At 50.9% G+C, this 11,637-nt stretch overlaps 1 protein-coding gene across 3 annotated transcripts; it reads right to left on the bottom strand.

Moving 5' to 3' along the window:
• Positions 1 to 1,300: 1,300 nt before the first annotated feature.
• On the bottom strand, positions 1,301 to 11,384 carry LOC120383257 (zinc finger protein 239-like). Of its 3 annotated transcripts, none has more exons than XM_039501147.1 (2): positions 10,829 to 11,384; positions 1,301 to 3,311 (listed from the first exon to the last, which is right to left on the bottom strand). In XM_039501147.1, exon 2 carries the CDS (start codon positions 3,298 to 3,300, stop codon positions 2,173 to 2,175), a length of 1,128 nt encoding a protein of 375 aa, XP_039357081.1. In that variant the 5' UTR covers positions 3,301 to 3,311; positions 10,829 to 11,384; the 3' UTR covers positions 1,301 to 2,172. The 3 variants fall into 3 exon arrangements, with proteins under 3 accessions (XP_039357081.1, XP_039357082.1, XP_039357079.1); XM_039501148.1 differs by having other exon boundaries at positions 1,301 to 3,308; XM_039501145.1 differs by lacking the exon at positions 10,829 to 11,384 and adding an exon at positions 10,052 to 10,581 and having other exon boundaries at positions 1,301 to 3,308.
• Positions 11,385 to 11,637: the final 253 nt, after the last annotated feature.

Genomic DNA, 11,637 nt, shown 5'->3' with positions numbered 1-11,637 from the left:
AAAAATTCTGAGAATTCTACTTTTTGTCCCAATTAGGGATTAAATGAAATTTCAGACTCTTGGAATTTTTTGTGGAACAGGAATTCTGTTTGTGACCAGCTCTCCTCTCAAGGAACATGCATCTTAGTATATTGTATTTCTGCTATAGTAAAATATAGCTCAAACTCAACCCAAAGGCCAATTTTCAGCAATTCCAGCCAATGCTGCTAAAAATCACATTTCACTCTTTTCACCACTGTTGATACACATTTCAACAGCTTTAATCACATTTGTACAATGAGGGAAAAGCAGCAGGTGGGTTTTACAACCAGTAACTGGATGAAGGGGCTGGAAAGGAGGAGGTTAACACAAATAAATGATGCTAGTGATGGTAGTGATCGATGGCTCCATGTCTAGTTGGCAGCCGGTATCAAGCAAAGTGCCCCAAGGGTTGGTCCTGGGGCCCATTTTGTTCAATATCTTCATTAAAGATCTGGAGAACAGCGTGGATTGCATCCTCAGCAAGTTTGCAGATGACACTAAACTCGGAGGAGTTTTAGATATGCTGGAGGGTAGGGATAGGACACAGAGGGACCTAGACAAATTAGAGGACTGGCCCAAAAGAAATCTGATGAGGTTCAACAAGGACAAGTGCAGAGTCCTGCACTTAGGAAGGAAGAATCCCATGCACTGCTACAGACTAGGGACCAAATGGCTAGGCAGCAGTGATGCAGAAAAGGACCTAGGGGTTACAGTGGATGAAAAGCTAGATATGAGTCAACAGAGTACCTTTGTTGCCAAGAAGGCTAATGGCATTTTGGGTTGTATAAGTATGGGCATTGCCAGCAGATGGATGGAAGTGATCATTCCCCTCTATTCAGCATTGGTGAGGTCTCATCTGGAGTACCGTGTCCAGTTTTGGGCCCCACACTACAAGAAGGATGTGGAAAAATTGGAAAGAGTCCAGCAGAGGGCAACAAAAATGATTAGGGGGCTGGAGCACATGACTTATGAGGAGAGGCTGAGGGAACTGGGATTATTTAGTCTGCAGAAGAGAAGAAAGAGGGGGGATTTGATAGTTGCGGTCAACTACCTGAAAGGGGGTTCCAAAGAGGATGGATCTAGACTGTTCTCAGTGGTACCTGATGACAGAACAAGGAGTAATGGTGTCAAGTTGCAGTGGGGGAGGTTTAGGTTGGATATTAGGAAAAACTTTTTCACTAGGAGGGTGGTGAAGCACTGGAATGGGTTACCTAGGGAGGTGGTGGAATCTCCTTCCTTAGAGGTTTTTAAGGTCAGGCTTGACAAAGCCCTGGCTGGGATGATTTAGTTGGGGATTGGTCCTGCTTTGAGCAGGGGGTTGGACTAGATGACATCCTGAGGTCCCTTCCAACCCTGATATTCTATGATTCTATGCTGTGGTCACTGGGCCAGCTACATCACAACATAGCAAGGAAGGAGTAAATGACAAAGTAGATTTGTCGGCTCCTGTTTGTTTCTTTCACATCTTCCTATTCCATTGCCTACAATTAGTTTGTAGATTCTGCTTGATTCAATCATGTAATTGTTTATCTTCTACCTACTGTGAATGACTTTTTCTGCTCATTTCCTTTTTAATTTTTAGTCCCCAAAGTTCACGTCTTTGATAGGAGTGGAGGTCAGTGCTTCAGCAAAGTCCTTATCCATACACAAACTCACAAAGGCCTAATTAACATGGTGTAGACACCTCAAGCTAAACAAAGCCAAGGAAGGTTGGAAATGATATGAGCATCACACATACAGCTGTGCCTGTTAAACTAAATCAGTTTATAATCCTACCTTTAATTAGGGCTTGTCTACATGGGGAAACTGACTGGCTACTGCTATTTTAGAACAAATCCCCACATGGACCCTAAATCTCAATACGAGAGTGTCCGTATGCGGTGTCATTAGGGATATCTGTAGCACTTCAAATTCACACTCTCCCTTATTCTGGAATAACTTCCCTGCTCGGAGAGGCCCTTAGACTGGGGCAATTTTTTGTCTATAGAGACCTGACCTAATCAATTTAGGCTAAACCAAAATAAATCTGGATTATAGCGTGTTCACACAGCCTATTAAACCAGGCTAACATCACCCTGTAAGTTAAAAGGCTGTGAATGAGCCCTAACTCCCTTCTGTGGTAACACCTGGACTCTGACAGAGACCTAGCCCTCATTTGGGAGGGGACTTGGAAGGTTTGTCTACCAAGTGGGTTCTCTGGTGAGCGAACAGGTTTGATTTCTGAATGAAGCTTCTCCCGCACACAGGACACTCATAAGGTTTCTCTCCTGTGTGGATTCGCTGGTGCCTGCTGAGGTTCGAGCTCTGAGGGAAGCTTTTCCCGCAGTCGGGACATTTATAGGGATTCTCCTCTGTGTGAGTTCTCTGATGGGAAGTCAGGCTGGAACCATAGCGGAACCTTTTCCCGCAGTCAGGACACTCGTGAGGTTTCCCCTCCATGTGGGTTCGTTCGTGGGAAAGAAGGCTTGCAATCTGAACGAAGCCTTTCCCGCACTCGGTGCATTTGTAGGGTCTCTCCCCAGTGTGGATTCTCTGGTGGGTCATGAGGTTGGAGCTCTGGGTGAAGCTCTTCCCACAGTCGGGACATGGGTAGGGGCGCTCTCCCACATGAGTTCTCTGGTGTCTGATCAGGTTGGAGCTCTGGCTGAAGGCTTTCCCACAGTGAGTGCACTTGTAGGGCTGTTGCCCCGTGTGGGTCCTCTGATGTGTGACGAGGGTGGAGCTCCGATTGAAGCATTTCCCGCAGTCTGGGCAGATGAAGGGCTTATCGCCCGTGTGGGCTAGTTGGTGCCTCAGGAACCCAGAGCTGTTCTTGAAACATTTCGTGCAGTCGGGGCATTTGTAGGGTCTCTCTCCCGTGTGCACTCTCTGGTGAATGATGAGGTTCAAGCTCCGGCTGAACCTTTTCCCACACTCTTCACATTTGTAGGGTTTCTCTCTGGCACTGTTGTGACTCCTCTGGTGCAGGCTGAGGGCGGAGCTGCAGGGGAAGCTTTGCCCACATTTACCACAGGCGAACGATCTCTCCTCAGTTGAGTTTCTTTGTTGGACAGCGTCATGGACGTTCTTGTCCCCTCTTTTCCCACGAGTACATTTATCCAGTCTCTCCTCTGGCTGGTTTCCATGTGCCCTCTCTGGCCTGAGCTGACTCTCACAGGCTTCTTCCTGCTCAGGGCTTTGGGAAACATCCCCTTCAACTCTTCCCAATATTATCCCATGTAGTTCCACTGGCTCAGTACCTTCCTGCTGAGATTTCTCCTCCTCATTCTCACTCACCATCCCATCACCTGCTGGGACAGAGAGAGAACCCAGACAGGAGTCAGTCCCTGTGGCTGTGGGAATGAGAACCCCAGAAAGGGGAACTAACCCCAATATGTGCTGGGGAGATGGAAAACTGACAAGATATGTCCCACAATCAACTCCTCAGAGGAACGAGGGGAGGGTTCACAGCCAGACGTCAGATTGGATAGATCATCAATTTAAATTCTACTGGGGGTGTTTGCAAATATATGTATATTTATGCAAACATATTCATATCTAAATTTTACTGGGCTTTTGTGGGCTGAAGCGGATCAACAGCTGACAGTGGTCTCTGTCCCCTGGCGATGCTGTCCCCATGGGTGGCAAGTTTGTAGAAATTTTGGTGGTGCCCAGAACCCGTCCCCCAACTCCGACCCCCCCAAACTCCCCCCCACCTGCCTAATGCTTTGGGAGGGGGCTCGTGGGGGGGAGGTCTGGGGTGCAGATCCTGGGCTGGGGATTAGGGTGCAGGAGGGGTGCAGGATGCAGGCTTTGGGATGGAGTTTGGATGCTGGGTGCAGGCTCTGGGCTGGGGCAGGGTGGGTGTGCAGGAGGGAGTGAAGGGTGCAGGCTTTGGGACGGAGTTTGGGGTTGGGAAGGGGTATGTGGGAAGGGGGAGGGGGTGCACCTTGTGGGGAGGGAGTTTGGTGATAGGAGGGAATACAGGGGTGAGGGCTGTGGGGTTGAGGGATTCATGATGCAGGAGGGGGCTCAGGGCTGGGGCAGAGGATTAGGGTGTGGGGGGATGAGGGTTCTGGCTGGGGATGAGGGGTTCATCATGCAGGGGGAGGCTCAGGGCTGGGGCAGAGGATTAGGGTGCAGGGGGATGAGGGGTTCATGCTGCACGGGGGGCTCAGGGTGGGGGCTGAGGATTAGGGTGCAGGGGTGAGGGCTCTGTCTGGGGCTGAGGATTAGGTTGCGGGGGGATGAGGGGTTCATGCTGCACGGGGGGCTCAGGGTTGGGGCAGAGGATTAGGGTGCAGGGGGAGGAGGGGTTCATGCTGCACGGGGGGCTCAGGGTTGGGGATGAGGATTAGGGAGCAGGGGTGAGGGCTCTGTCTGGGGCTGAGGATTAGGGTGCGGGGATGAGGGGTTCATGCTGCGTGGGGGCTCAGGGCTGGGGCAGAGGATTAGGGTGCAGAGGGATGAGGGGTTCATGCTGCGCTGGGGCTCAGGGTTGGGGCTGAGGATTAGGGTGCGGGGGGATGAGGGGTTCATGCTGCAGGAGGGGGGCTCAGGGTTGGGGCTGAGGATTAGGGTGCGGGGGGATGAGGGGTTCATGCTGCGTGAGGGGGGCTCAGGGCTGGGGCAGAGGATTAAGGTGCAAGGGGATGAGGGTTCTGGCTGGGGCTGGGGGATGAGGGGTTCATGATGCGGGGGGGGCTCAGGGCGGGTGCTGAGGATTAGGGTGCGGGGGGATGAGGGCTCTGGCTGGGGCTGAGGGTTTGGTGCGTTGGAGAGGCTCAGGGCTAGGGCAGGGTAAGGGCAGCCTGCCTTGCCACTAGTGGAGGTCAGGCACTAGGACCCTGGGGCAGCAGACAGCAGTTCTGCCGGGAGCCGCTCTACTCCGGCAGCATGAGCAGGAGGCTCGCCCTGCTTTCTGTCAGGCAGGGACGCAGCACAGCACAGGGGGGGGAGACACGCAGGGGGAGGGGTGGCAGGCGGGGGATGGGACCTGCTCCAGGCAGGGACACGGCAGGCCCGCGGGGGCCGGGGCCCGATCCAGGCAGGGCCAGGGGAGAGACCCAGCTCCAAATATTGCTGGAGCAGGGCACCCGGCCCTGAATATTCCTGGAGCCCGGGCACCGCACATGTATATAACCTGCCGCCCATGGCTGTCCCCTACCATTCTCCCAGCCCTGCGCACTGCATGTATGCTACGCCCAACCCCAGCTATGCCCCACTCTGGTGTCACAGAGTTTAAGGCCAGATGGGACCCCCAGATCAGCCAGATTGCTTTCCCACATATCACAGGCCCCCAACACTACCCAGCGCCTACACACCAAGCATAACAACCAGAATTAGACCAAACTATCACAGCCCACAGGAGACTAGATTTGTGTGCCTAGGCAAAGGCAGGAGGGACTGAGGTGCACCAATGCCCAAGGCCCCACCAATGGCAGGGGAATGTCAAAGTGAGATATATGCAGATAATCCTGGCATGTGACCCGCACTGCAGAGAAAGGTGTGAAAACCTAAAGTCACTGCCAATCTGCACCAGGGGAAAATCCTTCCTAGCCCCACATATGGCGACCAGACAAACCCTGAGCGTGGGAGGAGGAACCAGCCAGCCTAGCACCTGAGCAAGAGAATGCTCAGTGCCACCTCTGAGCCCTGCCCACACCATCTAGTATCTATCTCCAGCCATGGGGATACTTCAAAGGAAACAGACTAAAACCACTCCACATCCCTTGAGAGCATTGGGGGCAATCCCTTCCTGACCCCTGCACTGAAGCCCTGAAGCATGTGCTTTAGGAACATAAGACAGAAACTGGAAAGGATCACCAGGCCAGCTGACCCTCTTCCCATCATATACAATCCCATAGCACTATCTCCCTCATTAATTTGTCCAGCTCTCTCTCACAAAGCATTAAGTGGTTTGTCCCCAGGCTAGAAACCATCTTTTAATTTCCAGCCTGAATTTGTTCATGGCCAGTTTATCCCCATATGGTCTTGCCCAACGTTATCCTTTAGCCTAAAGAGTTCTTCTGCCTCCCTAGTGTTCCCCGCACCCCAAAATGTATTTATAGTGAGAAATCACATCCCCTCTTAGCCTTCAGTTTTCCTAGGCTAAATGAGCCAACTGTTCTGGCCTCCCCTCAGAAGACTGGCCCTCCATCATCCTACCAACACTTCTCTGCACCTGGACCACTTTGAATTCATCATTTTTGGCCATGGGTGATCAGGACTATGCCCAGCATCCCAGAGAAGGTCTCCCCAGCGCCTCACAGGAGGACATCCACACATTTCCCTAGCTCCACTGGAAATGCCTCACCTCATACATCCTAGGATCACATTTGCCTGCTTTGCAGTCACACCACACTGGTGGCTTATAGTCATCCAGCTAGTGAACCCTGACTGACAGCTGCCTGGGCGCTACACTCCTCACACCCAGTGTAAGGAAGGATACTGCTCCTGTAGAAATGTGCTACTTATGGCATACTGAGCATGCTCAGTACATCTGCTGAAGCCACTGCCCTTCCCCCTGCCCTTATACCCATAGGATTCTGCTGACTGCTTTGACAGGGGTTAAAAAGTGGCAAAGGGGGTAAATTGGAGCAGAGGGTGGTAATAAGGTAATAATTGGAGATATACCAATCTCCTAGAACTGGAAGGGACCTTAGAAGGTCATTGAGTCTAGCCTGCTGCCTTTACTAGCAGGACCAATTTTTTTGCTCCAGATCCCTAAGTGGCCTCCTCAAGGATTGAACTCACAACCCTGGGGTTAGCAGGCCAATACTCAAACCACTGAGCTATCCCTCCCCACTGGGTGGCCAGGGTCTGAGCAGGAAGTGGAAATTTACTGGTCTGGAGGGTGAAGCAGCTGAAGGCAGCACTAGGAGAGGGGCTAAAGGGCACAATCAGGAATTGGGAGGAAGAGGCAGAGTTAAGCTCAGGAGGGAGGCGCTGGCAGAGGGTAACAGAGGGCAAAACCTGGCACAGGCCAGGGCAGAGGGGGCAGCAGTTACTACATTGGCATGGGGACACTAGTGCGTGGCAAAAGAGTTTGTTGGGGGGGGGCAGAGTTTTTTTTATTTGAGCAAAGTGGCTTTTTTGTACGTTCACATGAACTGAGCATGCTCAGTAACAGCTGCTGAAGCCACTGCCCTTCACCCTGCCCTTATTAGCCATGAAAAACTGCTGACTGCTATTTAGAGGGGTTAAAACGGGGCAAATCGGAGCAAGGGGGGTGCACAGAGTCTGAGCAGGAGGTGGAAATTGGCTGGTCAGGGGGGTCAGGCAGCTGGAGGCAGGGTTAGGAGAGGCGCTAAAGGGCAAAATCGGGGGGGGGGGGAGGACCAGGCATTAAGTTCAGGGTGAGGCACTGGCAGAGGGTGACCAAGGGCAAAACCCACCACAGTCAGGGGCAGAGGGGGTAGCAGTTACCCCAGTGTGACAGACACCAATGTTTGCAAAAATAGTGGGGGGCAGAGGGGCTTTTTTATTTCCACTCTCACAGACAGGACCTCTCAGCATCAGCTTCCCAGGGCTGGGCTCCTAAAGGCACAGGCACATCAATGCAGCTCCTCTTTGTCTGATCTAACTAGGGTAACCAGACTGCAAATGTGAAAAATTGGGATGGGGTGGGAGGTAATAGGAGTCTATATAAGATAAAGACCCAAAAATCAGGACTGTCCCTATAAAATTGGGACATCTGGTCACCCTAGATCTAACCTACTGAGGCTATGTCTACACTACAAATTTCAAAGCGCTGTGCTCCTGGTAATCCACTTCGAGGAGGGGATTAACTCTGAGCACTGGGAGACGAGCCTGTCCATGCTAGAGCTTTAAAGCGCTCAAACTTGTTGCGCTCGGGGTGTGTGACGAAGTGAGGATTTTACCCACGAAAGCTTATGCTCAAATAAATCTGTTAGTCTTTAAGGTGCCACCAGACTTCTTCTTGTTTTTGTAGATACAGACTAAAACGGCTACCCCTGATACTTAATTCTGTGAAACATTTTACATATATCCCCTCTGAAACAAAGAATCCCTTATCACTGTTTCTGAATGCATCGAGTCTCCCAGCAGTTTCCCAAGTTGTCTTATCTGCTGCTGGGATTCCCTGAATTCCCTGAATTTTTTATTCTATTTTTTTCTTCTCATTTTTAGAGCAGATGTTTATTCTGTTGGATCATCTGACTTTCACTCTGACTGAATTTCTGGCCTATTGTCAAAACTCTGTTTTGAGTCAATCCACCAATGGTGTAAATATTGGTGGTCAGACCAATAGTCCACCTCATCTAGAATCCTGTCTTGTGACAGTGGCCAATGCCAGGTGCTTCTAAGGGAATGATCAGACCAGGCAATGACTCATTGAACCATCCCATTGTCTACTCCCACCATCTGGCAGTTTAGGGACATGCAGAGCCTGGGCCTGCATCCCTGATTATCTTGGCTAATAGCCAATCTACTTATCCTGTGGGACTGATCTAATTCTTTGTTCGACCCACTCACAGTTTTTCCTTTCAAAATATAATGAACACACATCTACAACCCCAAGATACCTTTACAACCACAAGAATTTTAAAATCATGAGTTATACACCCTCGAGTCAAGACATTGTAATAAATAAATGATATTTTTTTGGGCCTTGTTGTTCCTAAGCCTGTAGGGTGCAGTAAGGCCAGTTCCAATGCCTTGAGCCGAAACACGTGAATGAATCGTAGTCTACCCTCATTCTCCCAAACATTTAATATACCTAAGGCCATACCTACAGTTTAAGTGTGGGTTAACTCAAGTTATGTCACCATAGAGTTACTACGGTTACTATGTCACTTGTATTTTGCATGTATGCACTGTATTTTGGAAAGCTTTGGTTTGGCAGTGTATGCTGGGTACCAAACAGGTCAGACAGGGGTGGTTGTGGCCAGGGGATCAAACTTCTTATAATGCATAAAAGTATACATAAGGTTTACACCTTTTTTTCTAAACCCACTAACCTTCCTGGCCCTCCTCACTGTCTGCCATCTCACACAGAATCATGGAGCCTGCATGGCTCTGTACTATTGTCATAAGTGTTTGCACCCAAAGGTGCATGCTCCTTTATTATTTGCAGATCAGCAAACATACATGTGGGGTGTGACATTATACTCTACATTCTTTATGAAAATATGCTTATGATATGGATATGACATAGCTAATATATACTTTATGCAAGATGGCTGTTGACTGTGTTTATCCAACCTGTATGCATGTGAGACTCCTCTCTTTAGGAATCAGCTACATCCAAGGGCCTTTTTTTAAAGCGAAGTTGGACCTCTCGCTGCTGTGGGTAGCACGGTCCTACAGTTAGCATTTTCACACACACATGTGTATGAAACTGCAAATTATAGGGATGTGCTACCTGTAGTATTGCAATGTGATGAAGCTAATTCCTACAATAAGAGGTCCAACTTTGCTAAAAAATAGGCCATGGGATGTAGCTGATTCCTACAGAGAGCAGTCTCACATACCAGTGGTGTGAGAAACTGCTGCCTGTAGGAATTAGCTTCATCACATTGCAGTGCTACAGGTAGCAGCACATCCCTATAGTTTGCAGTTTCATACACACATGTGTGAGTGAAAATGCTATCTGTAGGACCGTGCTACCTACAGCAAGGAAAGGTCAAACTTTGCTAGCAGCAGGGAAAGGTCAAACTTTCCTTTAAAAAAAAAAAAAAGGTATTTCAAGCATTTACATGTAAAACCAACCTGATACACTGTTAAAGAAAGCTAACAAGCCTACATGACCTTATCATAAACAAACTTTGGAAATGAAACCAAGATGGACAGAACGATAAATAAGATGGGAATGACAATGTTGTGGATACGTTTCTATTCAAAATCTTAATGATTGAGATAATGGCATAGGATTGAGATAATATGATAACAGTTTTCAAGTATGTACAAATAAAGTAGCATCTTTTTACAGAAGCTGTTTCTTACAATCTATACGTATCACTAACTGCTACAGATAGCACATTTCTACATGTAGCAATTTCACATAGATTATAGTGCACAAAACAGTTACCTGTCCGCATTTGCTACATCAGGTAGCAGTTTAATACAACAGCAGATTCTAACATCTATAAGTATCAGAATGTGCTGCTGGTAGCACATTCCTACGAGGAGCAGTATCCTTCACTACACCTGCAGCCTCTCCACGCGCCTCTTAGTGGCTGTGGGGAGCTCAGCCCCCAACCCTGCTCCTCCTGCTGCTGCCCCGGCACAGACACAGTTGGCAGGTTGCGCTCTGGAGCTGTGTGCCCAGGGTGGGCAGCGCTCTGGCTGGGGCAGGTAGGCACTAAGGGGTGGGGACAGGGGGCAGAGCACACACAGCCAGCAAACCCCAGGACTAGGTCCTCACAAGGCCGCCGGGGGGGGGGGGGAGAGTGGGGCAATTTGCCCCAAGCCGGGGGGCCCACATGCCCTGACCCAGCAGCACTCCAGGTGTTCTGCAGCATTTTGGTGGCGGTGGGGCCTTCAGTCGCTCCGGGTCTTTGGCAGCACGGAACAGCCCATTCGCCGCCAAAGACCCAGACCACTGCCGGGTGAGTACTAGCGCTGCACCTCCCCCGCTTTGCCCCAAGGCCCCCCGAGTCCCCTGGGCGGTTCTGGGTCCTCGGCTGATGCCCTGCAGCGTCAGAGCAGCCGGGGTGCGGGGGGGCTGTGAGAACCAGAGCGGGCAGCAGCTCTAGGACTCGCAGACCCCCGACCCCCAGGACCAGAGCTGGGGCGAGGAGGGGCCGTTGGTGCAGAGTCACTTTCCTGCCCGGCCCCAGCCCTTCCCCCGGGTCTCTCCCCTCACCTGCAGGCTCCGGCTCAGGGGCTGGTGTCGGCAGAGCCCGGGGCTGCCCCAGGGGCTGGTTCCAGCCCCCGCAGAGAGTCCCCCCCGGCTGGGCACAGAGGGGCGCTAGGGAAGGGCTCTCCCCGCACACACCCCGCTAGGGAGAAGCAGCGGCTCAGCCCAGGTTCTCGGCTCACAATGGAGGCGGCAGCAGCGTCTGACCCGGGAAGTCCAACCCCCGATGTGCTGAGCAGACGGGCAAACAGCAGCCGTCTCCCTTCCCGGAGTAATAAGAAGAGCAGGGCCCTCTGGTGTTACTGGGCAAGATTTCATTAGCCAGCTCCTTGCCAGAGCAGGGTCCGGGTGCAGACAGGGCTGCTGTCCATTGTGGTTAGATGAATGGGTTTCATCACATGGCAGAATCTTTCTTGATAGATTAATCTTCAATCCAGCACAGTCTGGAGTGCAGGCAACCCTAGTCCAGAATTGCCAGTCTTCAATCCCAGCTGAGGTTTTTCTCCCTCCCCTCCTCCCCCGCTCCCCGGGAGAGAGAGAGAGAGAGAGTGTGGGTCAAAAATCCATCCCCCCTCCACACACACATAGCAAGCTCTCCACAACCCCCAACCACAAGAAAACTCTCCAACCTCCCTTCAAAAGTCACTTATCACAGCTGGGGAAATGATACATCTAGATAAGATTGATAAAATCGTCTGTCTCCATGCTCTCAGGTGACTCAAACCATCTCTCTCACACCTGCGCCACGCATTTGCCTATTGGTGGGCACACAGCTGTTGTATTTTCAACAGTTCTGATCTGTTCTTGCTTAAACC

Source organism: Mauremys reevesii, linkage group 15 (genome assembly GCF_016161935.1).
Source record: "Mauremys reevesii isolate NIE-2019 linkage group 15, ASM1616193v1, whole genome shotgun sequence".
NCBI classification, from domain to species: domain Eukaryota; kingdom Metazoa; phylum Chordata; order Testudines; family Geoemydidae; genus Mauremys; species Mauremys reevesii.
The sequence above is the reverse complement of the archived record's forward strand: the minus strand, read 5'-3'. Positions and strand labels throughout refer to the sequence as shown.